At 34.5% G+C, this 27,320-nt stretch overlaps 2 protein-coding genes across 3 annotated transcripts; one reads left to right on the top strand and one right to left on the bottom strand.

Moving 5' to 3' along the window:
• Positions 1-2,358: 2,358 nt before the first annotated feature.
• On the bottom strand, positions 2,359-8,884 carry LOC148627798 (uncharacterized). The gene is made up of 2 exons (XM_088579248.1): positions 8,423-8,884; positions 2,359-5,031 (listed from the first exon to the last, which is right to left on the bottom strand). The coding sequence occupies exons 1-2, from the start codon at positions 8,820-8,822 to the stop codon at positions 4,046-4,048; spliced, it is 1,386 nt and encodes a 461-aa protein (XP_088435374.1). The 5' UTR covers positions 8,823-8,884; the 3' UTR covers positions 2,359-4,045.
• A 5,829-nt stretch (positions 8,885-14,713) lies between these two features.
• Positions 14,714-27,300, top strand: LOC148627797 (uncharacterized). 2 transcript variants are annotated; one of them, XM_088579164.1, is made up of 2 exons: positions 14,714-14,988; positions 25,801-27,300. In XM_088579164.1, the coding sequence occupies exons 1-2, from the start codon at positions 14,766-14,768 to the stop codon at positions 26,985-26,987; spliced, it is 1,410 nt and encodes a 469-aa protein (XP_088435290.1). In that variant the 5' UTR covers positions 14,714-14,765; the 3' UTR covers positions 26,988-27,300. The 2 variants fall into 2 exon arrangements, with proteins under 2 accessions (XP_088435290.1, XP_088435298.1); XM_088579172.1 differs by lacking the exon at positions 25,801-27,300 and adding an exon at positions 15,361-17,024 and having other exon boundaries at positions 14,717-14,988.
• The last annotated feature ends 20 nt before the right edge of the window (positions 27,301-27,320 follow it).

Here is a 27,320-nt window from a genome sequence, read left to right as displayed (position 1 = left end):
CTTTTTTCATAATAATAAATGATATTTGCTATTACAACTTCTTGAATTATCATAGGTATCACTTTGGTGTGACAAGTTAGTTAAAATTGTAATTTTTTAGTAATTTAGGGAAAATATCACTGAGGGACATGATATAAAAATGACCATTTCTTTGTAGTCCTATGTCTGATTTTGAGTTTTGGTCTTATTAGACTCACAATACCACAAGCTTTCATAAAATGTAAAAAAAGAAAAAACGTAAAAACTCATAAAATGTTTTTAAGGTCTCACTAACCACTTCCGGGTCAAATGGCCACCCCCTCTATGTACTACCAAAAACACACTGAACCTAGACATATGCATTGTAAGTGCATTATTTGTGTGTATTATGATTAAAAGTAGTCAAAATGAAGCTGAGAATGTGTACTTTAAAATCATATATGTAATTAACTACAAAAGTGTATGAATATTGTTTACATGTGTGAGTAATTTGCCTCCATGCTGTCAGTTAGCAGAATAGGTAAAAATGTTGATTTTCAGTATTATTTATGCAAGTAAATTTTGTGAAGAATTTCTACTATCATCGTACCATTAGCATAATAATTTTGAAGCCTTATTTTCCAAGCTTCGCAGTGGTATGCAACTTTAAGATGTCATTTGTCCTGGGAATTCACAGTGAGACTTGGAAAATTAGTTTTTTAACATGTAAAGTAATGGAAACGTTAGAAGTGGTTAGTGAGACCTAGTCTGACAACTTCAAACCAATGAAAACTTTTGTAGGCCTAATAATAATGTTATCACTTCATCAATTAAAAGTATTTTCCTATCGTTTAGAATTTTCAAGATATTGGCTGAAAACTGCAAAAACCGTCATTTTTCAAGGGCAATAACTATCAAGGAGTTGTCTGACAACTTTGACTCAATGAAGACTTTAATAGAGCTCTTCAAGCTGAAGATGGAAAATCACATTTATTTTCAAATTTCTACTATAGTTTTTAAAATATATGTAGAAATTGGTGAATTGACCCATCTGGTAAAAAATAGCAACATGTTTAATGCATGATCTATACAATCGATACAATATTTAAAGTACATACCCTAAGGATGCTGATGACTAAGTTTGGTAATTATCCACCGAGTGGTTTCAGAGAAGATTTTAAAAGAAAAGTTAACAACAGACGACGACGAAAGAAGCCATGAGATGAGAATGGCTCACATGGCCTTTTAGGCCAGATGAGCTGAGAATAGAATGTTGCTTATCAAGCTAGGTAAGTAATTAAGGCTCTTTAGGTCATATAATGATAACAGACTGTCATGGTTTGTTTGTGTCCGTTAACTTTTGCTTATCTATGAAAATTTGAGTAACTAGTTTAATCTTTTAAAATTTTAACACATTGTTCCTGGGGACATGTCAGACAGCCCTATATTTTTTTTGCCCCTCCCTCTGTGAAATTAATGTGATAAAAAAGGGAAAATAAGTATTAGCATTACAATTGAAAGAAAAAGTTCATTGTTAATATGATTTTGATGATTCAGATAGCAATGTGTTACTCTTGAAAATAGATATACTGTGAACAAGCTCACACAGAGAATACCTCCAGCTTCAAATGGGACTTAAATGTAAGACACCTGTCGGATTATCTCCCTTTGGAGTCCTCTGATATTAATATGATTCCTTCATGTAACCTACATATGATACCCAACCTTCCTATAAAATTTCAATCCCTGCATGCCTTTTTCTATTAGGTTATAGATATCTTAGTTATCGAGTTATGAGGGCAAAGAGACAACACACACAAACACACAAAAAATTAAGTTTTTGATTTTTGGTCCAGTTTTGATACTTTTAATTGGATTCGTTATAAATAACCCTGCATGCCTTTTCCTATCAGATTTACATCTCTCTCGTTTATATAGTTACAGGGATCAAAGGCAAAGGTCTTTGATTAGCATCCTTAAAGCAGAACTTTTTTCACTTTTGATTTAATTTCAAATTTTGTGCTATATTGTTTCCAAACAAGTTGTTGTGTCTATAATGAACTGTAAATCCTTATCCTTTTAAGTGTGCCAAAAACTAGTACTGTGTCCATACTTGCCCCAAGTGAACAGAAATCAACATGCTGCACTCTTTGAAGCTCTTTATGGTATTTGAAAAACTAAACCCCCCCTCCCCCCCAAAAAAAACGACAACAAAATACACACAAAAATTATAAGGAGTAGGCTTCCATCTGTGCAAGTTTCATCAATATTTTTTTAGGAAAACTACAGATGTGTAATTCATTTCAATCAAAAGAAAGGGAAGCTACATTTTATAGCCCCTAGCTGAAACTCACTAAAGACATAGGACAAATAACAGAGGCAAAATCAGAAAAAGAAGAGTGACATTAAATAATATTATTTGATCTTCATCAACAACTCTACAATAAAAAAAAAACATACATTTTTTTACACAGCACTTTTTACAGAACTAAAGTTCATTTCAAATTCATGTACTTGTGATGTTCAATACTCAATAAATAGTATATGCACCATAATTTCCTTCTTGTACATTCTAATGACTTATTGTACATGTACAGTGCAATAAACTTTCCTTCAAGCACTTGAAAACGACCCAATCAAATTAAAGGAGAAGTCCATGTTATTGTGCAAGTCATAAATATCAAAACTAACCTGTTAAATATTCATGAAAATTAAATTGAAACAAATCAATTTCCTTTTCTTAATTAATAAATCGAGATTTCTAATTAGGAATTTGAATTTCCCACGCCTAAGGGCGCCACCATGATCAGTTGAACTGTGACGTCACGAAGTCGGTTTGTAAAGTGAAAGTAAATAGGTAAATGATTACGATGTCCGAAGAAATCGCCAATTTGGGTCGTTTCCCCTATAATTTCGACCAAAAATAAATAGAAGAGATTGAGGAACAACATGTATAAGCAAATGTCAGACACCACTGACAAACAATAGGACTTGCAGCCAGATGACTAGTATTTGTATACTACTACTGAAGAATGTTCATGTTGCTGGTTAAAAAAACACTTTAAGAACATTTCTCTCTTATCATTCGTGCAATCGTAAGCTTGACAAGTCATCATGTTTTGGTGATAAGATAAACATGATCGTAGAGATATTTATGGAATATTCTTTGTTTACATATTATTGCAGTATTTCTATCAGTACCAAACCGACTTGGTGACGTCACAAGCCAATCGGAAGCTATTGGTCAAAAATCAATGAAATCTGGCTATGATCTTCCTTACAGATATGAGAGTTCTGCAAGATGGCTATCCACTAATATTTCAAGGATTTCGAACTTTGCATAGCTTTGAGCATTTTATAAAAGCGCATTCTGCATTAAAGGTTATTTATTGTTGTTTACGTGGGTATGATTTATCATAAGAGCCCAACTTAATGCAAAGGTGATCTTTCCCTTTAAGATAAGACCTACATTGTATCAATTGCATGTAGACAGTGACTGAATGGTACAACTGTAATAGGTCAAATTTTAATGACCATAACTTCTATTCAATAGCACTTTGTATTATTCATGCAATTATAGCATTTTGGTTCCATGCACAAGGTAAAAAGAGACAGCATTTATGACGAAACCATACATACATGCATGCATTTAAATATTATATTAGTAACTAAAAATGTTCCCGAACTTTTATTTCAACATTCACAAGGACTATATTAACTTCATTCACTCAAAATGATTTATATTATCAAATTATCCATTTCTTTTAATCCTTACTGTAAGGTTTGAAGCTGCACATATATGTAAACAAATTAAAACCATAACAAATCCTGAAATCTTCACAAATATAAAGTTGACAGGCCAAAAAATAAAACAAATTTGCAGTAACAAATATGAATAGATATACTGATAGTTGGTCATTATACAACATTAGAATTGTTCCTATGAAGTGCACAGATTATGTACCGGTATTTCACAGATTTCTATAGAGCATTTAAATGGTGATACAATAGCTTTGCAGTATTTTACACTATGGCTCTAATATGACTTTTAAAATGTACATGAAAATCTCAGTCACTGGCATTTTTTTTAATATTGCTCTACTGCTTCCTGTTCCTTCTTTTTGGCCTTCTTTATTTTTTTGATGTTTTCTTCCATGGCTTCCACATCAACATTGTCCATGATTTCAGTAACGACACCATAACCAATGGTGGTGCTTCCATCTCTAATTGTGAACCTCTCTCCTTTCTCCAAGACCATTTTCTTCTTCAATGTGAAGATAATTTTTGTATCCTCACCGGGCATAACCATTTCTCTTTCTGGGATTTCTATTATTCCTGTGCAATGCCATGTTCTGCAGAAGAGTTGTGTTTGAAAAAAGTTTGTCATTGGCTTTTGTCTTCCACCTTCATCTTTATTCAGAAGATAAATCTGGGCTGATATCTTATTAACCAGTTGTTGATCTCCAGGTTTACATAACACCATACCTCTTCTTATAGTCTCTCTTTTAACATTCTTGAGCAGTGCTCCCATTTGGTCACCAGCTTGACCTTCATCTAAAATTTGATGGAACATCTCAATACCATTGATAATAGACTTTATTTTCTTATCATAACCAAGAATTTCACACTCGGTACCCTTTTTAATTTTTCCTCGTAAAAGTTTGCCTGATACTACAGTACCACGGCCAGGAATAGAGTAAGTTCCTTCAATAGGTAGAAAGAATGATTTATCTAAGTCTCTGGTCGGTTCTTCAATATAATCGTCAACTGCATTTAACAAGTCTCTAACTCTTGTTTCACCTATTTCTGGACTTTCACCTTTTAATGCTTTGAGAGCAGATCCAAATATAACTGGTGTATTTTCCCCATCAAAGCCAAACTCTGACAAAAGTTCTCTTACTTCCAATTCCACTAACTCCAACATTTCTTCATCTGCATTATCCACTTTGTTAATGAACACTACTAATTTTGGGATACCGATTTGTTTAGCCAACAAAAGATGTTCCCTTGTCTGTGGCATGGTGCCATCATCAGCAGCTACAACCAAAATACATCCATCCATCTGAGCAGCTCCTGCAACAGAAAAGTGACAATGTCAATGTATGAAATGTTCAGCAGTTCTTTACTTCAAAATTCTCAATGACTAACCCGAATAATAGAGGACTGTATAGGATTCAACTAGCCTGAAACAAGAAATGTTCACATCATTTCAGTGGCCCGAATCAATTTTTACTAGCCTGGGACTTTGGGAGAGTGGCTAAAGGCAAGCACTGGGTCAGTGTGAAAATTTAAAAATAAAACAAATAAGACTTTTATCAAATGAAAGAAACGAAATCACCGAAGCCCTTTTTAAGGCTAAGATACTTTTTTTTTTATACAGTTAGGCTTTAAGGTACTCAAGTATTTGAGAACATATTGACTTCTCTAATTATAATTGACCAATAATCAATTAATTTTTTTGATAATAAATTGAATAACGTACAGCATGTAATTTTGGTGCATTTTAGTGGTTTGTCTAAAAGTGTCAAAATAAATTCAGCAAATATTTACTATAGGCTTAAGTAATCAGTGCATCTACTGTATTAGCATCCGCCAAAATTAGCAACACCAAAATTGTTTGTATGCCTTGTTGTCTCAAAATCGCCTAATTTTACACCCACCAAAATAACCCACCATATGGTATTGGTTAAAAAAAATACTATTAAAGAAAAGGCTGCCATATGATAAATGGCACATGACCTCCTCTTTTCCTTATCAATGCATCAGCAGAAAGCTATTGGCATGTAATTGTTGACTAACTTCAGGTTTTAGGATACATAACTCTTCATCTTCCAGATATAAACAAGGTTTTATTTAAAGTTTAAACAGTTTTGGAATTTACAAAATGAGAGAAAAAAATCAATATGAAAAACAAACCTTTACATGCTGCCACGGTTTAGGGGGTAAGTAAGTTTTCCATGCCTTTTCTTATCAAACTAACCCAAACCTTTGGTCGTGCCAGAATGACTAACCTCCTTAGTAAAGGTTAGTTTTATAAATTACTTTTTTACTCATTTTCAACACTTATTTCAAGTTAAAACTAGAAAAACTGTGAGTAATGCTCACTCACCTGATATCCCTCACTCCCCCATTTGATAACATCCCCCTTGTGACCTCCAAATTGATTTGGATCAAAATCTAAAATAGGAGGTGCACAATGGGAACATGATAATGAATCAGTAAATTTATTAATTTGAAATCAAAGAAAAAAAAAGGAAACAATGTGCGTTATTAAAATGAGAATTTGATATACAAGTAATATATGTTGAATCTTTTCCCCCTTTCTTGAGCGTTTTATCCAAGTTGTCATCTTAAGGGCTTCAAAATAGTATGGGCCAAAAACTCTAAATTAAATAGAAATCTTCCTCTAGTGGTTAGTAAAATCATATCAAAATTTCATAACACATGGTCAACCACAACTATAATATTTGCAAGTAATCCAAGTGTCTATCGACGACGGCTGCGACAGAGCCATAAAGTATTATTGTTCGTGGGGTACCAATTTTCGTGGATTTCGTGGGTTTGATAAACCACAAAATTTGGTTCTCAGCGAAAAGAAAATTTTCCATTTGTTTGTATAATGGAATTGTCAAATACAGAATTCAAAAATCCTCGAACTGGTCATTTTCTCCAAAACCACAAAATTTGGTACCATGAATAAAAGTACTTCCACTGTATACGACTTCAATTTTTTTTTGAGGTCATATAAAAATGAAGAGTTATCCAGATATGAAATATTGTTAAACACTGGAAATATCTGTGTTAATCTAGTTAACTTTTGCAATGGAAGTATATTTTTATTTTCATTGATTCAATTACTCTTAATACAATAAACATTCCCACTTTTAAATAAAAAGTTAAAATTTCCAAACTTCCTAAAAATGTAATTTTTTAATAGATAAAAAACCCACTACCCTGACCAGTACTCAATAACAACTAGTGCTGAATAAGAAATACTTTGTTTTGTTCCTCAATAAAAGCTTAACATGATAGTGTTTTCCTTTTTATCGTGTTCCAATGTAAAATAATTATCTTATCTTCATTAAGGAAAATGATTGAGAGTATGCAGTGGGGCTCTATGGCAGATGATAATTTAAACAACTAATACTGATATTTTCACATACATGTAGCAGGCATTTCATTAAGAGGCCGTACCAGGTACTTTTACTCTACTAATCTACTGAAAGGTACATTTTTGTACCTCCAGATTTGATAAAATTTCATATATGCTTAAAAAAGAAAATGATAAAAAGTACCTCCTACTAAACCAATGGTACCTGCATTGCTAAAAAATAATGAAATCCCTTATGTAGGCTCAGGAAAAGGTTACTCTCTCACCAATTGTTAAAATGTACATGTACATGTAAATTATACTAACTGTGAAAAGTAGTTATTTTGAAGGACAAAGCACTTAATCACATGTAAACAGAAAACCAGTCAGACCCTCGTAAAAGCTATTGCTTTGTTAACAAATATTTTGATTCGGGTGACTGAAAATTTCAATTATATCCATCTCTTTAATAAATCCCTTATTTGTTAGCAACATGAATACTATATAAACTTTTCTAATGTTACCGTTTTCAAGGTTTACATTTATTATCGAGCACTGGTAAAATGATGCTCCAATTTTGGAATTTGTAAACAAGTTTGCCCAATGATGACATGTCATTATCTGTCAAATCAATTGTATAGGAACTATGGTCTTCTTTAACTTAACCAAATGTTATCGATAAAATTTAAAACATCATTATTACAAAAACATTATGAAAAATTACTGAGCACTGGTCAGTACCCAAAATGGAGGGTTAATCATAAGTAGAGGTGTTGTTCCCAAACTGTTGAACTTCAAAACTGTCATGAGCCTTGATTTCATTCATTGACTGCTTGTTGGGATTTAATGCCTAAGCAGCAATATTTCAGCTATATTCAGGTGATGAACATGAAATGGATGATAAAATGAACATGAAATGATGATGAAATGAAAAATGGGATGGGATGCAAGAATAATGGGATCAACAAATTTTGACTGCCACTGGAAATAGGGCAATTTAACCTCCTGTGGCGGAGCACTATCGTTCCTGCTTCGGGAGAATACCACCGAAGGGTTCTTTAATATACGAGGAACGTGGCATTTTTCTCCAAGATTTTGCACCACTATGGTTTGCGGTCAGGTTTTGGGTATTATGGCATCATGACCCCAGCATGTAACAAGCCAGGGTTAACCCCATTGCACCACCTGGGACACACAACACAGTTGCTCTGTGTGCAGAGCACCCCAGGCCCTGGCCAGGTTTCTGAGCACTATTTAGTCACCTTTTACGACAAGCTTAACACTGCTGGGGGCCTATTCTTTTGACATCCAGACCTGCAAGGGTCCCTGGTTTCAGATGCAAAATTTAAATAACTACATTGCTAAATAAATCACCTGTAATCATGTTTTTAATGTAATCAGCGTGACCAGGACAGTCAACATGTCCATAGTGACGCTTATCTGTTTGATAATTGACCACAGCAGCATTAATTGTGATTCCTCTTTTTCTTTCTTCAGGGGCATGGTCTATTTCATCATATTTCTTAAAGTCTGCCTTCTTTTCACTAGCAAGAACTTTAGTTATAGCGGCTGTCAAAGTCGTTTTGCCGTGATCCACGTGCCCTATTGTTCCTACATTGACATGGGGTTTGTCTCTTACGTAAGTCTTCTTTCCACCTTTTTGGGGAGGCTTCTGCATGCACGATATTGTCATAGAAAACGACCTCCTGTTCACAGAAAATAGTTCATTGCGTATGCAATGCACAGTTTTGGTGAAAACCCGGTGGGAAAGCATGATTTTCGACAGGCTTTGACCTTGCACACACTACTTCCGGTTAGCAATCCTGGGTTTGTATGAAGCCGGACGGACATCTTCCGATGCATACCAAATATCACAAATGGATTTTTTAAACATAGTTCACCGAAGTTTATTTGAATTCGCTGGAGAATTTTTTGGAAGATTTTATCAAGATTTTTATAGTAGCTAGACTCTTTCCTTTCAAATTTCTTTACTTTGTTAGAAAGAATATTTCTTTAATGTTGGTCACAGTACTACATGTATATTCACTGGCGGATCCAGAGTTTTAGGTAAGAAGGGAGGGGGCAAACAATTTTTTTGACAGGATCACCGTTAACACGAAGTGAGTGTTTTACATGATTTAACACTCACAATTTTTCAACAATTTTTTTTTCTACGGGGGCATATACAGGGTACACGGGCGGATACAGAATCGGAAAACAGTGGACGCTGAGCGGCCAAATATGGGATAGCACCGTCACGCTTAAGTGATTTTCTATCATTTGGACACACCCTTTTTCACTGTCCCAGGAAATCATGTGATCTCCTTTTGCGCCAGTTAATTTTTCAACTTTCGTTGTTGACTAGCAGGGAAAAAAATAAATAAGAATCCTTTTGCGCCAAAATACAGATAAATCTTAAATTATATGGTGATCCTGTGCTTCAAGTATGTTGTGGCCTGTATCATGGTTTCTCTATAGTGTCCATGAAAAACGAACATCGATAAATTGCTCGTTTAATGAGCATGAAAGGCCTCAGCTCCCTTGTCTGTTTGGCAAACACTTGACGGAACATCTGGTCAATTTGGCGGCAGAAATTAGCGGAATCATCGATATATATATATATATCGATATAGACTGGAAACTGCTCAACTAAACGGTTACTTTGCATATCTGGGACGAGGTCCTCTGTCAACTTATCAATGACATCTCAAGGCTCTAGTAAAGCTAAACCAAAGAAATGTATCAGTGATTTACTGATCTCATCAGCATAACGCTTATATTCCTATTCCTTGGAAAGTTCGAGATTCCGAATCTTGTGCGACCAAGCTTTAGTAAGATGGAAACGCCACGACTTTATGACAATATTTGGATACAGCTCTCAAACAACAATGCGCATCCATTCCTCAAAGGGAGGTGGAATGGTTTAAATAAGGTCAGGCCGTTAGCAGCACTGGTTTATAATCCATGGGTTAGGAGGGTCCACCGTGCAACCCCCCCCCCACTCATCAACTTCATGGTGATTTTTAGGTACCTTAATACAACGCTCCCATTACCGAATCAATTTGTCGCCAAAATATTCTCGAATTCTTTTTCAGTATAAGCCTATATTTGTACCCCACTGGATTAAGAAGCCAAGATTTGTGACTCAATTGCTTGAGCGTTTAGCCTTCCTGGGATAGCATGTGTAAACAAACTAAACAAATTTAGGTATCATCATGTAGCCCATTGTCTCAGCTCTACAATGGTACCAAGAAAATTGCGGTAACACAGAGGGTTTAACGGTTAAATGAAAAAAATCTACCCCTACCCCGCCGAAAAATCGCTTAAATTGACATATTTTTCAATGTCAAAACCCCTAGAGTATTAATGCTTCAGTAAAAAAAAGGCTTATTTGGTATTTTCTGTTTGGTATTATCACAATTTACACTTCTGGTGTTCTTTTGATGAATTTTGGCGATTTCCGTAGTCAGAATTTATCAAAAAATGCAAAAAATGGGATCTTCGATTTTTCGGTCAAAAGTCACATAAATTCGACTCTACAAATTATTGTTCAACTAAACGTCTCAACTTTGGTATCATTCGAAAGATAATTTAATTTTCTACAAAAACAAACCACGAAAAAACTAATTTTTAAGAAAGGATTTTCAAAAAAATGTTAAAAATATTATCCCTACCCCTATAAAACTGGTCTCAATATTAAACAGAATTCTCACTCACAGCATACTGACACCGTATAAATTATATTTTAGGTATTCATACTTCAGATAATGATGTACCTAACATATCTGATCAATTCAGGCACATAGTTCTTCCTTTTGGGGTGACATTGCTGTAAGATCTGAAAAATGGGAATTTTAGAATTTTCAACAATATCACCCGATATGGTCTATTTTCAGAATAACGTAGTTTCAACAAGTTTTTGTGTGACACGGTTCATAAATATAATGTATTAGATTCAAAATGAGTTCAAGTAATAAATATTTGAACTTTTCCAAGTCAAGTTAGATGGAAAATTGCCACCCCATACCCATGATAAAAAAATGCCTCATCATGAACTAAAATGTTAATTTTTGGCATATGAACGGTATGCAATAGACATGTTGGATACTATTGTTTTAATTATCGATGTATTCAACAAATTTTTTTCATTTCAGGCGCGTATTTTTCAGTTTTAATGTGACAATTATGAGTTTTTCATAAAAAGTGGAATTTTCGGAATTTCATATTTTCTTAAATTTCACCTATAGTTGGCCATTTCCTTCATATACCGTACTTCAAACAAGCTTTTGTATATTTAAATAAAATTATATAGTGTCTTAGCTTTCTAATGAGCCCAAGTAAAAAATATTTGAACTTTTCCAAGTCCAAATAAGTGGGAAATTGCTACCCCATACCCATGAGAAAAAATGCCTCAACATGAACTAAAATGTTAATTTTTGGCATATTAGCGGTGTACAATAGACATGTTGTGTCCTAATATTTTAATTATTGATGTATTCAACATACCTGCTCATTTCAGGCGCGTGTTGTTCAATTTCAATATGACAATAATGAGTTTTTCATGAAATTGGGAATTTTCGGATTTTCATATTTTCTGCCATTTCATCGGTAATTGGCATTTTTTTTTTTCAAGTACCCTACTTCAAACAAACTTTTGCATGTATAACACATCTATTTAGCATCTTAGCTTTCTAATGAGCCAAGTCATCGCATACTTTAACGTATTCCAAGCCATTTCGGCGAAAGAATGGTACCCCATACCCACTAAAATTTCCGTGAAAAAAAAAATTCGTATATGGGAGATTAGCATTTTTTAAATGGTGTTGGATACATGTATGCCAATCATTCATCGTAGTTGCTTCTTTGAAACCTTATATGTATAAAAATAATGATAGCAAACAAAATCAAATCATCATATCTGTGATATTTAAAAAAAAATTATACAATTTACGTGCTAAAATGCGTGATAATCTGTTTTATTCTAAAATTTCCCTTTTTTGGTAATATTTTGTCTTCGGAACAATGAAAGCATAATTTTGCTTGATAATGTGAATGATACAAGATCTCCATAATAAATGCCAGACAGACATTGCGTACATTTCGTGTATGCTATAAACGATCATTTTCTTTCACATTGGGGCAGATTTTAGTGAGTAGGGGCACCATTCTTTTGGCCATATGGCCTAGAATACGTTTAATTGTGCATAGCATAGGCTCATTAGAAAGGTAAGATGCTACACAAATGTGTTTGAATATACAACAGCTTGTTTGAAGTAGGGTACTTCAAAAACATTGTCCATTACAGGAGAAATGGAAGAAAATATTAAAATCCGAAAATTCCCAATTAAAAAAAAATCATTATAATCAGCTTGAAACTGAAAATAACTCGCCGGAAATGAGAAGATATAATGAATGCATCGATAATTAAAACAATAGTACACAACATGTCTTTATTACATCGATTATGTCCTAAAAATTAACATTTTGGTTCATATTTATGTATTCTTTTCATGGGTGGGTGGCAATTTTTCACCTAATTGAACTTTGAAAAGTTCGAATAATTATTAGTTGGGCTCATTACAAAGCTAAGACACTATATAATTGTATTTGAATATACAAAAGCTGATTTGAAGTACGGTATTTGAAAAAAAAATGCCAATTATAGGTGAAATGGAAGGAAATATGAAATTCTGAAAATTATTGTCACATTGAAACTTTAAAATACGCCCTGAAATGTGAACATATGTTGGATACACCAATAACTAAAACAATAGTACCCAACATGTCTATTGTACACCGTTTATATATTAATTATTAACATTTGAGTTCATGTTGAGGTATTTTTTTCATGGGTAGTGGCAATTTTTCAACTAACTTGAATTACAAAAGTTCAAATATTTATTACTTGGGCTCATTTTGAAGCTTAGACACTATATTAATGTACTGCATCACACATAAGCTTATTTGATCCACGTTATTCTAAAAAAAAAAGGGAAATAACGGGTGATCTAGAAGAAATTTTGAAATTCTGAAAATTCCTCTTTTTACGATTTTATTGTAATTATTACCCCAAAAAGAAAATCTAAGCGCCTGAATTGATCAGATATATTAGGACCATCATTGTCTTAATTATGAACACCTAAAATACGATGTCAGTATGCTGCTAATGATAAATTGTGATAATACTAAACTGAAGATACCGTATAAGCTATTTTTACTGAAACATTAATACTCTAGGGGTTTTGAAATTGAAAAATATGTCAATTTAAGCGATTTTTCGGTGGGGTAGGGGTACATTGTTTCATTTTACCACAAAACCCATAGCGTTATCGCAATTTTCTTGGTACCATTGTAAAGCTGAGACAATGGGCTACATGATGATTTATAAATATGTTAGTTTACTTCATTTTATAGATAGAAGAAGTTCGTAGAATAAAAAAACTTTAAAAATAGATTTTTGCCTCAAGAAGGTATAAAAAGTAGCCAAAAAATACAAAAATGCAAGGGGGTTATCTCAGCCCACGAACTATTTATGGGCGTGAATGATTTCCGATAGCAATCGCCAGTTTTGGTCGGTAGCTAGTAAAATACAAGTTGAAAGTTATGACCATTCTTGTATCTGTGAATGGTATACAAGTGAGAAAAGAACCACATTTAAAAATGTCGTACATCAGCGAAATTCCGATTTCCCTACATAGAAATTTAAAGTTATCTTCACATACTAATATCATCATTCACTATACGAGAAGATTCTCATCTTTATTGGTTATAAATCTGATATAAGATACGATATCGCCGAGATTTTAGCTTCCTTCTATTCCCGTATAAGGACTGTCGGACACGTTTTATATCATATCTAAGAAATCTATCCTCATCCATTTTAACCAATTCAGAAGAGATCATTTTGGACGGACTCTCCGAATATCCGATACGTAGCATCACGTCTACATGCTATACAAAGTATTTGTCTTTCCAGCATTCGAACATCCATTTCGTGTATGTGATCACTGGCGCCAGCGCCACAAAACCTGCTGTTTGTGACATCATGAGTTTCAAAGACTTAGTGTACAATGGAAATTTTAAGAATATTCTCAGAATAGTATTTTTAGTAACTTTATGGCGCGGGGCATAGTATTTCATTCTTTACAGTAGAAGACGCTGCATCCGTTACGACATATCTAATTGAAACCCGATCTTCGAACTCACCAGGGTTAGAATATTCAACTCCAACACAAACAAAAGTAGTCCTCTTTACAGAACTGAAACACGAAAAATCGTCGCCCAAGATTAGGAGATCCATGAAGTGACTGACATAAATGCGTATTCCACAGGGGCATGCTCCCACTATCAAATATGCAGCCCGACTAGTATATGCAGACCGACTAATATAATATGTTTATATACTAATCGGGCTGCATATTTGACAGTGGGAGCAAGCCCTGTACGTTTTCGTGCAGCATGTACCCCAAAATCGTTTTTTAATTTTGATAACTCTGGGTTTTGTCACAGCTGCTTGGGTGAAGGATTTTTTTCTTAGAAAAAGTTTAATTTGAAAAATCCGGTTAATCGTTAAATCTAAGTTCTCCTGGTTGTTTTACATATGGAAGGCGGATAGAAGTAACGTCGCTAACGTAGTGGGCATTTTGGCGGGAATAATAACTCCGTCCCTACGATACGTTACGCAAGACCGTGTAAGCAACTGTATATTGTAAGTAGTATGTCGACGTCTGATGCCTCTTGCTTTACTTGTGCATTGTTTTTACTTGTTTCTGTGACTAAAGCGCACTCCAGGTGTGAAGACGGGGAACACCTATACAGATGTAATGACACTTTCATAACTACAGATGCATCGTTGTGTAAAGGCAGATGTTACCAATCTCGTGTCTGTAATGGTAATTGGTCAGAATGGACAGTAACGAAAAGTAATGAGGATACATTCGGTAAGTAGATGCAATCTTTCCCTGGCCTGGTAGATATATTGAGACCATGAAAGATCTAATTATTTAAAACATTAATATTGGTTCAGCACATTTTGTTAATTTTGACCAAAATGAGCAAATGATAGGCTGGAACCACCCCCGTTCCCTTTGATTTTTTTTCTGGATCGGACTCTCTCTCTTCTAAAAATTTTAGGACCAGACTTTTACATATCATTGTAGTTTGCTTGTAGCAATAGCTGTCTCTACTGTCTCATTTATATAAAAAAACTTGATATATTTCCCAACAGGGATATTAAGGTATTTTACGTAGGATTAAATGACATACTCAATAAAGATGCAAACTAGACAAATAACTGACGTGGTGTTTTCCAGAAGCGAGAAAGCAGTCGTGCACTTCAATGGATTTTTTACTACCGACAATACGAGCCGCAAGGTTAAAAAAGAAGCGAAAACGCTTGCATTACAAAAGAGATGTATTGGAAATAAGACGCAATGGAGAATTAGTTAACACAACTTCGGAAAATGGTGGAAAGAAAAAGAAAGGCCTTGAATACATTCCTGCTGAAATTCAGAAGAAAATTAACGAAAGGTTACTTAAGTTTCAAATGAGAAAGTTTGTGGCAAAAGGATCGTCTGTCAAATTAGTATGTGATATGACAGACGAAAAGGCCATTCGGGCAGCTGTCGTTAACATGACTGTCCAGTGGGTGTTTAATAACAAACCGTTAAAGATAGACAATAAAAGAATCATAACACATGGTGAATCAGGCTTTGAGATTTTAAAGTTTCGTACTACTGACTCTGGCCTTTATACGTGTCAAGTCGTAATCGGCAAAAGTTATAAGAAGACTGTATTTTTTGCATCCATCGTCACAAGAAAAAAGGGGATCCCAAAAACGGTTCAGGAACAGGGAATGTTAAAACTCTGGTGTCCTAGTTCACCCCTTGGTCGTATGTTTCTTAATGTATACCGTGACTGGACTTTGGATGGGGATTTCATTTATCGAGACGTACCCGCAGCTTTAAGACAGGAGGAGTTAATTAACAACGTATCGCTGCACCACGCCGGTCGTTATACTTGCAGTGCAGTGGACAAAACGTTCCAAAGAACATGGATTCTCATTAGATATCAAGTTAAAGTTTTGCCACTACCTCCACCGCAAAGTCCGTTTATAGAATTTGTAAAATCTCACCCAATTTGTGCGTTGACACAAAGCATGAATGTTGTAATTTTTCTCTTCGTTCTTTACATCATATTTATTCATCGTGCTGGTACAAACAAGGAGCTGAAGGACACTTGGAAAAAGAAAAAAGTTGAAATCAAGAAATCAGAGGATGATCTAGGAAATTTTGAATCGGTTCCGCAAGACGACATAGTTGACCTTGACGTAAGTTAAGAGTCTGTTCACTTTGTTCACACGGAACAAACGGTGTAAATGATGTACTGGCTGGTTTATGCTTGTATATGGACTATTACATTTGTTCATATTTATATGTTACATGTACCTTGATTTGTGATCACCAACACGATTTTAAGTCTATTTTTCCTGACGGTTGACCTTATAGGCGATACAATATTGGACCATAAGCTTGGTTTAGGAAATAAATAACTGGAACATGGAATGCCAATTTCAGAGCGAGCAGTTCATATTCCCTACACTAATTCATTAAACACACCCCTTTATGCAAATGATGCGGGTACATGTAAAATGCGAAATGAAGTCGAAACAAAACGAAATGAATCGGAATAAACGAAATGAAATCGGAACAGAACGAACGAATCGGAATAGACATTCAATGCAACAAAAACTGAGTCTGAAAACCATCTGATGCCACAATCAAAAGGACTTCCGGTTGATAACCGCCTTAAAAGTACTTCCGCCGCGAAAGAGATCTTGTGGATGAATATTAAAATGTATCAAATTGATTGTTTCATATAAATACAATGCCCGTTTTTTTTTCAGTTTAAGATTGAAATTATATTTTACATGATTGATTGTCACAGAAAAATACAAATACATCTATAGAAGTTTGAACTGTATTTTATTAATGCCTCTGATATCCATATATGGATTCTACATGATTGGCTACGTTTAAAACTAAAAATATGTTGTCAAACAAAAAAAAAAAAAAAAAAAAAAATCGCTTTTTTACCTCTTTTATTCGAATCTCAAAGCAAACTCGGTCTTGGAGCTTGTCGTTTTCAGTTGGAGTTTTCAGAAGGAAACAAACATATACATTTACGTTAAACAAACTATAGTACTACCATGGACCATAGTAATAGCTTACTTTCCCAAGAATTGACGAAGTAAGTTTAGTTATATCATTGTAGGTGTGTCACTAAGTGTTAACAAACTGGGAGTTTTTTTCCCTAAGATGACGTTCTCCAACCACGATCCTTCATTTCTAACCAAATACTATTAAGAACTGAACATACATAGCATTAACAAACAACAACAACAAAAACACAAAAAAAAAACAACAAAAAAGAAACAGCAAATTATTTGGATTATACTAAAAACAAAGTGGCGGGTACAGAAAGGGGCAGAAGCAACATTCCACCTTTAGTCATCAGGGAGATGATTTTTCCTGCTAGAAATTTTAGGTTTTTATCAAATTTCTGACGATCAAAAGTTTGAATTTCCGCTTATTTAATTCAATTTTTCAACAATTTCACAATCCGAATTTGAGGTTTCTCTTTTAACCACTTTTTGCACGCCTCGATCGTTCAACTAGGACAAAAAACTTCTAATTACGCCCCTCTAAATTGAAATTATGCCCCCCGAAATTATATATGTAGCATACGCTGTATCTCATCCTCCCAAGTCAGAGTGGACTCAAAACCCTGACTTGGGAGGATGGCTGTATCTAGGCAAACATTGTTTTCTCAACTCTCGCGGACAAAATGATTTTATCTATAATTCCAGCACCACAATTTGCTAAATTAGTGTAGCCATTCAGTCGTACAAGAAGTTATCCAAAAATCTGTTCTTGACCTGCTGACATCACAGGCGTAATATTTTTTGTTGGTGTGAAAGCCTTCATTTTTTTTTTAAATGGCTGTCACAATCAGCAAAATCTTGAACATTCAATTTGTTCGATTTCGATGACAATTTGATTTCTTGGGTAAACATTGCATTCTTAATCGGTCAATTTCGGCTTACAACCATTTGCGGGTTTTGGCGACTTTTGTATTTGTTTGCAAAAACAGAATCGATCACTTTTTTATAAAGTGAATATTTCCATAAAATGCAGTCGGTGTTTCCCCTTTACCTTTGTATGGTTGATTTATAATGGTTTCATGAATATTTACGAAGACGTTTAGGAGTTCTGTCCCAAATATCGCGAAATCAATTTTCATTAAAAATTACATTTTCTGAAATGCATTAGTAGAAGTTTCATGAAGATTCATAAAGGCTCCCAAACATAGTCAAACATAGACCAAGAACAAATATTATACTTCGATAAGGGAGAAGGGCGAAAATTTTACGGAATTTAAAATTTCGAAAAATTAGCCGGTTAACTAAGTTTGTACTTTGAAGACTCGTAAGATTTGTCGGCCATGGAAATCAACATTTTTACGACACGTATAAATACCGTCTGTCTGATTATCTAAGGTTTTTATGGTAATCTCTGGATATGTTCCAGTTGAGATAGTGTGAAGATTTGGATATATTTTGTCGAATCAGGAAATGTGGTATAAAGTCCTGATTGAATTCAGGACTCCTCTGATCATGTGGAAATATCTGTTCCTATTTGTCCGTCACACAAATGGTCGGTACAATATGCATCTGCCACCGATTTACACATGGAAAACAGTTATATTCGAGGAATTATTGTTTTTCAATACACCTACAGGGACTTTATACTACTAACAGTTAGTATCATATAGTCCCTAATCCCTGTAACAAACTGCACGAAAATTAACATCTAGATATCACTTCAATGTGGTTTGACACACTCTAAACCCATACAATAATTTGTTAAAAATAACCTAAAAGACACAATGAGTAATGCCATGTCAAACACTCCACCTGTATGTAGCTAAGACTTCCTCTCACAAGTAAATTAAAATAACGCGCCCCATTAGCTGCGCTCGTGGAGTACTATTAAAAGCTCAGTTGCTAAAGAATCGGCTTACAGTGAAAAGGGTCCCGGTTTCGACACAAGCTGGTATTGTTGTGAAATTGTAGGATCACCAAGTTCTTCTGTATATTGTATGTAGTTCAGCATTACAGCAGGAAGTCTTTTGTGTCCCTAAATGATCAGTCGATGTCATGATAATTTACCCAATTCCTTCCGTTTGTCAGTCTAAATTAAAGGTACGTACATGGCTTGTCCTTTGACTATAGATTTTATGATTTGGAATGTTCATATGAATTATGTAGGTGTTCAGGACCAAATGATTACGATTTTTTTGCAAAACATTTTCGTAGTTACAGGTTGTTGGATTTAAAAGTGGTGTCATTTGAGTCTTGCAGAATATGTTTGCATATGTATATACGAAAGAGCGTTTACAGAGGGGTGAAGATGCATACTACATTACAAACACAATTCCCATGTCAAAGAGACAAAACAAAATAACAAAAAATGTCCTTCAATTCATAAATAGGATATACAACACGAATTTCTTATCATTTGGAATAATCAAAAGTTCCGTTGTTATGAAATTTGAAGTGAGTACACCTGCGATATGAAATACAATGGAGAAGACGAGAGTCATCTTAACCATTTGAAAAGATAGCTGATTACTGGACCGCGCTTTCCATGCTAGTAATTTGTTTCTGTTTTCATTAGTTTGTTTTAAGATGCAGCTTCCAATTTGGTCGGTTTTGCCTCAAATATATATTCAATATATATTCCTAGGAAACAACTGAAAAGTTATTTGAATTTATTCTGAAGCATCTGTGTCGCAGATATTTTTTGACTGCCTATATGATTTATTGATTGCTGGGGTTTAACGCAGTAGCAGCAGTATTTCAGCTATATTCAGGCGATGAACATGAAATGGATGATAGAATGAACATGAAATGATGATATGAAATATGGGATGGGACACAAGAATAATGGGTCAACAAATTTTGATTGCTACTGGAAATAAGGAGAGGTGGGTAGGGTCGGGCAATTTAGCTTCCTGTGGAAGAGCCAAAAGGTTCCTACTCCGAGAGAGTACTACAGCAGGGTTCTTTAACGTGTGATGAACGTGGATCTTTCACGACAAGATACGCCAATATGGTTTTCGGTCAGTTTTTCCGTATTATGGCCTGACGACCCCAGCATGAAGCCCATTCCACCATCTGGGGCACACAACCCAGTTGCTTTCTGGGCAGAGCGCCCTAGCCCAAGGCCAGGGTTCTGAGTACTATTTAGTCGCCTCTTACGACAAGCTTAGCGCTGCTGCGGGCCTTTTCTTTTGACAACCGGACTCTTTGTTACAATATAATGTTAAACCCATTATCATGACATGAAAAACACAGGGATTTTTCTGTATCAGAAGTGGATGATTCATATGTTTTCATAGTTCCTTAACAAATCAACTTAATATTGAACAGATCAAAGAGTTATTTCCCCTTATTTAAAATTTTGTAGTGCTAGAATTTCTATGTAATTTATTTCATTCTTAGTATGTAGTAGTCTTTGTAAGAATTATGCAACTTCAGTAAAATGTGATACACATGAACAAGGCTACACATTTTTATTTTTGTTATTAAGTTGCTCTATTGTTCTGTATTATGGAATGTATAATTATTCGTTCCAATCTGTCTGCTCTTAGGAGATAATCGACATTGAAAATCCTAGTTTCTTTTTTATTTTAATGTCATTTACATAATTGTCTCCCTTATTTTGAATTCTATAATTTTTTTTATCTCCCAATAGCACGAGTTATTTGAAAAACCAAATATTAATTTCTGTTAACTATATCATTTTAAGGGGGTAGACCTAGAATAAGGGACATAGCTCATGAAGTCTCTGATATGTTTGTATCATGTTCAATTTCACCAAAGCCTATCAAGCTTTCATTTGACACAGAATAAAATAAATCTAAGTTACTTTGATGCTTACATGACATTGATTTAAAAGTGCTGAATACAAACGTTCCAATGATTTGTAAGGGTTGCATCCCTTACCCTAGGTCTACCTCCTTAAATAAAATATCAAAACTAAAATTATGTACGCTTTCCAACCATGGATCACATTTTGCATGATTCTTACCTGGAGTGCTACTTACATTAGTACGTCACAAAACGACATCCGTTACATTCAGAACACACTGTTTTTCGTCTAACTTGGCATAGTATAATCAGCATTAAATAGCAAGCAGACATGTCAGAGAATACACACATTAACTCAAATATGGAAACAAAATGATTTAATGATATTTTTCTAAAAAAAAACAACAAACTGGACACAAGATTGTGTATTTAAGGTATATATGTTGCAAACGGGGTATCGTGTATCTTATAAATGACACTAGTAAGTACGGGAAACTTTGTGTTTTCTAGTGTTTTCGCAAACATGATAAGTGTCGAGGAAGCCTGGTTTTTATACGTCTGCAAACATTTTTTTCCATCGTGTAATGGATTTTTTTTATTGAAGATTCATATACAGTTTATTTACAAACCCTGCAATATTACGAACTCCCCTTTAAGCCCAGGGTAGCTATAAAGGGGTTCTCTGATTTTTTACACCTTTCACATCCAGGGATTGTGTGAAGACATACAAAAACTGCCATTATTCAAATTAAACACTTATAAATAAAATATTCTAAATCTTGGACATTATCACAATTTAGTTATTGCAAGTACCAGCAACATGTACTTCGACCTCTCTCTCTCTAAATATAATGGTATTACCCTGTCGTTGGCGACCGTTAACTTTAGTTTATTTACGAAAACTTGAGTAAAACTTTTCAAATATGTTTGCTTGGAACATGGTAATTTGGAGGTTTTTGTCGCACCCCTTTGGAAATAAGGAGCTAAAAGGGGAGATAGGTGATGTCAATTGATTGCTTATTGTTGATCCTATTTTTATGATTCAGATGTCAATCTGTTTTTTATTGGGTAGGCTTGTTTTTAACCGTTTTGGAGACAGCTTTTTATCTTTTTACTATTTTCTTATCGTTTTCAATCAGGTTTCAGATATCTCTTACCGTTTTCGAGTTATAATGGGTCAAAGGTGCCACACCCCAAAAAATAGACTTTTTTTCTAATTTTGGTCCGATTTTGAAAATTTGTCATAAATTTTCAAATTTTGTGCTATATTGTGTCAAAACTAGTTGTTGTGTCCATAACGAACTATAAAATTAAGCCCCCATACTGTTTAAAGGTGTATCAAAAACTAATACAAATGTAAATGTGTCCACACTTGGTTGTTGCCTCAACTGTTCATGCTGCGCCAAGTGTGGACACTCTTTATTTAGCGATCAGGGGCGGATCCAGGATTTTAGTTTAGGGGGGTGTTAATTGAATTACATACCGTGCAAAGCAAGGCAAAAAATATTATGAGGTGAAACTTGTGGTGAAAAATTAAGATTTCATGCAAACATATTTTTTCTTACCAATTTTTGTTTGGATCCGCGCCTGGCGATGTTATGGTCACAGTAGTTACACTTTCGGTCCAATAGATTACTACTATATGGAGTTTAATGTACAAATCATTGTTTTGATTTAATCAGAATTATTTGATGGTTATATTTGTGTTTATTTATTAGATTTGTCCCTATTAAGTGGTTGCTGAGAGATAATAATAATATGTCCGATTTTATTTGAACGAAAAAATTAGTTGAAGCGAGGCACTCCCACATCTGGGATAACTCTTTTCGTGTTTATATACTAGACGGGCTGCATATTTTGATAGCGGGAGCAAGTCCCTGTCGATTACGGAAAATGTTCACTGTTCATCGAAGGCCCATCGACTGCAATTTGTGTTTCTTCCTTACTGTCAATATTTGCTATGCATGGTTGTATCTCTTTGACACATTCTCTGTTTCCACTTTCTTTGCTTGATAGTAAACATAAACAAGATCCCCCCCCTCCAGCCGGCACTCCACAGTTTAGTTTAGTTTCGCACTTTTGGATAGGGATGAAAAATGATATTAATGGAAACCGGTGGTTGCTATAGTGATTAAAAATGAAGAATCTATTGTTGATAAAACATTTTCTGAAAAAGGGGACTTTTCAAAGTATTTTGCAATGTGTTATATATTTTCAATGTTGAAGGGGCTTTTTTCAATGACAATTTGACTTCATTGTGAAAGTGAAAGTAAGTCAATTTTTTACCATATTAGGCATGAGACCGCAATTAATTTTCAAGTGCATTTCAATATACATATTTGAGTAGATTAAAAAAATTCCACCGGTGCAAACTGAATAAAACTTCTCTGGCCTAAAGATATGTACAAACAGGATTTTATATATAAATTGTAGAAAATTTTACCATCATTTTCTGAAATTAATACATATAATTCGGAGATGGGGTAAACATGACAAATGAACTGAGTTAGAAGTCCTAAATTTTAACCTTCTTCCACTGAACCAAATCACAACTTTTAGTCAGAATTGATTAATGAAAAAAAATCCCATGTAATTTTAACCTATTTTCTACCAATTAGAGGCAAACTTCAGCACATAAGTTTCCAGTAAAAATATGAAAAAATGTGGAAGGTACCTACTACCAAAGTTGGAACTGTATTCGTATATACAACGAAAACCAAGGGGAATTAATTGTGTTCTCGTACCTGCTAAATTTAATAAGTGGATTACAAAGTGAAATAGCTCAAAATCTAACCGGCGATGCCCATATGAGGATGGGGTTTTCGAAGGAAAAAGTTTGGACAGTTTCAGGGGATGAAATAAAAATTTAAGATATTTTGCGGGAAATTTGATATTTATAAACCTGCTTTTATGAACTTTTGCAAATTTTAGCATATTTTTGCATGGTCTCTATGGTAACCTTATTTGCTGTGGGTAATTTTTTTTCAGCAAACTTTTGCTGCATCCTGAAGGCCTTGGCTGGAGCTATTTCTAGATATATAGATTTACAGATGCTTGACAATTTTTTAAAGTGATAAATGTTATAAAGCATTAGATTACAAGACCAAAATTAGGCAGTTCTTCAATACTGTGGAGTGCTGGCCCAGGAGCCTGAATGGCCTCAAAAAGGGCAATAACTCCAACATGTCAGGTCTCACTAACCACTTCCGGGTCAAATGGCCACCCCATATGTAGTAAAAAAAAACACGCTGAACCTAGACCTATGCATTGTAAGTGCATTATTTGTGTGTAATCTGATTAAAAGTAATCAAAATAAAGCTGGGAATGTGTACTTTAAAACCATACATGTAATTTACTGCAAAAGTGTATATTGTTTACATCTGTGAGTTATCTGCCTCCATGCTCTCAGTTAGCAGAAAAGGTTAAAATGTGGATTTTTCAGTATTATTTATTCAATTAAATTTTGTGAAGAATTTCTCATCGTACCATTAGCATAATGATTTTGAAAGCCTTATTTTTCCCAGCTGCGCAATGGTATGCAACTTTAAGGTGTCATTTATCCTGGGAATTCACAGTGAAACTTTGAAAATCACTTTTTTAACATGTAAAGTAATGGAAACGTTAGAAGTTGTTAGTGAGACCTCAACTGATTTTCACCAAAATTTTACCACAGATAGATCTCATCATGCTGAATACTTATACAGAATTTTAGATTAAGGGGGGCGCACAGTTAAAATTTCGCCGAGCAAGGCGAACAATTTTGTTAAGTTTATATTTTTTAAATATTCTTCTAGAGTGGGTGCAATGTAGATATCTTTTGTGGTAAAAATAGCAAGAAACTTAAAGTTTCAACCTAAAAGCACCGAAATATACCCGACAACCCATGCTTTGCAAATTTTAGTGGCAGGGCACATGCCCGCCACGCCCCCGCCTGAATCCTCCCGTTAAATGGTTGAAATGAAGAAAATTGCGAAAGCGTGACGGTGCACATACCCTCTTAACTTTATATTACACTCCATGGTTAGTCTGCACACCCTTTCACCCTTCAATTCTTGTATCCATCTCTGTGAATTTCTATACTATACAAAACATGCATTTGCACGCATTGTCATTCTAGTAATACCCCCACTCGTACAGGAAGTTAATACCGGACAGCACCCAAAAATCGCTTACAACAGATGCCCAATCTTTATAAAGCAACACACCAAATTAAAAACCAATCCACCCAATGGGAGCCAATATTTTTGTGACGAAATTTTTTGTATCATTCCATACAGCGAAAAATGGCTAAGTCCCACGAGTTGATTTATGTAGCTCCCCAAGTCGCTTACAACGTATGCCACATCTATTCATTTTTCTAATTAGTATTTTGCTATTGTTGTTTTATTTAAATGCTGAAATACTTGTAACTTTTATTATAGTTTTCACATTCTCTACTTCTGAAATATTGCAACAACTACACTTGAGTTTCTGAAAGGTTATGCACATGTGCACAAAAAGTGTGATGTATTTAAATAGGATATAGCACATTGAATGAAGCAGAGGGTGATACACCGAGTAAAACACTCAGAAAATATCTACCTCATGTGTTACTTCGGCGTATCACCCTTTCCTGCAGGCAATATGTGTATAATACCATTCACTCGTTGAGTTGGGTATTATTATAAGATGTTGATGGTGTCAAGATAATTTATGCACATTTAGTTTAACTCAATTGAGATCATGGGTTTAATTTACCAAATGGCAATTCTACTACAGATATATAAACATATTCTAATATTCCCTCGCTTTCAAGTAAAATATATCAATATGTTTGTAGGAATGAAGATGAAAAACTGTAAGACAGAAACAAATGGAGACCGCACCATTTTTCAAAGGAAGGATATTACAAGAAAGAAAAGGTTTATTTCAAAAATTGCATTACCAAAGAAAATGAAGAAATTTATCAGCAAGAAGATGAAATCAATAAAAAAATTAAGGAAGAAATTGAAGAAAAGTGATAATAGTTCCGTAGAAACCTCTGAAGTTCGCTTTGTCAAAAATGTGGAAGAAATTTTGGAAATTAGCTGTAACAATCCAATTAGCCGGGAACTCGCCCAGCAATATAAACGATCATCAGTACGGTGGCTCCTTAACGGGTATGCCTTAGCTATTGAACTCGAAAGAATGACTTACCAATTTAATACTTTACAGATACAGAATTTGGTACCAAAGGACCAAGGGATATACACGTGTCAAATGGAATACGAACCAAAACAATTTCAAACGGTTGCATTGTATACACTAGCAACAAAACCCGGCAAAGAGATGCACGTGAAGGAATCTCGATCGTTGATCATGGACTGTCCTTCACACACCTTGCACCACATGGTAGACGATGGAGATAAAGTTTGGACCTTTAATGGTAAAGATGTTACAGTCCCAGAACCGTTTCTAAACAACACTGGGGGAAAAACTTTTGAAAATGCAATAAAGAATATGACTGGAAACTGGAGCTGTATAGTTCGGGATAGTGATGGTATTGAATGGATTCTATTTAACTATTTTGTAATTATTGACCCACCTCCGTCGCTGTTTGAGGACGTTTATTTTTTTGCCATTGACAATCCAAGGTTATCAATTACTATAGGAATACTTGGAGTGTTTGCTGTCCTTGTTTTAGCAGTGACGGGAATGTATTTCGTAGAAAAAAGTCAAAAGAAAAGTAAACAACAGGCAGAAGACTTTAAGGAAAAAATGGCAAAAATGACTGAAAGTAATGATCCTGAACTAAGCAAGTTAATAAATGATGTTGCTTTGGAAGGATTAGATGACAAAGATCTAGAGGAATTAAACGAGGAAGATCTTGAAGAGTTATTATCAGAGGATGGTCTAGGAGTGGTATCATCCCCTATAAACCCATTTAACATCAATGAGAACAGCAGATTACTACCCCAGTACTCATTCAATGGATCATTTATGAGTATAAGTAGCAATGACACCAGTGGTACATATTACCATGTGTGACTAATGACACAAGTGGTACACATTACCATGTGTGATCAATAACATATGTAATGTGCGACTAATGACACTAGTGGTACATATTACCATGTATGACTTATGACACTAGTAGTACATATTAACATGTATGGTCAATGACACTAGTGGTAAATATTACCATGTGTGACTTATGACACTAGTGGTACATATTACCATGTATGGTCAATGACACTGTTTGACTAATGACACTAGTAGGACTACATATAAAAATAACATTTTTCATATATCATACACACAATGGTAGCTAATTTGCTACCCAATGACAACTTTAGGATGAATACTGCATCACTGTATAAC

Source organism: Perna viridis, chromosome 1 (genome assembly GCF_037379345.1).
Source record: "Perna viridis isolate PV_CMFRI_1.1 ecotype Kerala chromosome 1, ASM3737934v1, whole genome shotgun sequence".
In the NCBI taxonomy this organism is placed as follows: domain Eukaryota; kingdom Metazoa; phylum Mollusca; class Bivalvia; order Mytilida; family Mytilidae; genus Perna; species Perna viridis.
Note: the sequence above shows the minus strand (reverse complement) of the source record. Positions and strands in the feature narration are given on the sequence as shown.

Bases quoted from the DNA above. Each gene is read 5' to 3' on its own strand.
- LOC148627798 (XM_088579248.1), bottom strand. From the start codon at position 8,822: ATGCTTTCCCACCGGGTTTTCACCAAAACTGTGCATTGCATACGCAAT. The intron at 5,032-8,422 runs GTGATTTATTTA...TTTCTGTTGCAG, and splicing joins CATTAAAAACATGATTACAG to GAGCTGCTCAGATGGATGGA.
- LOC148627797 (XM_088579164.1), top strand. From the start codon at position 14,766: ATGTCGACGTCTGATGCCTCTTGCTTTACTTGTGCATTGTTTTTACTT. The intron at 14,989-25,800 runs GTAAGTAGATGC...ATATGTTTGTAG, and splicing joins AAGTAATGAGGATACATTCG to GAATGAAGATGAAAAACTGT.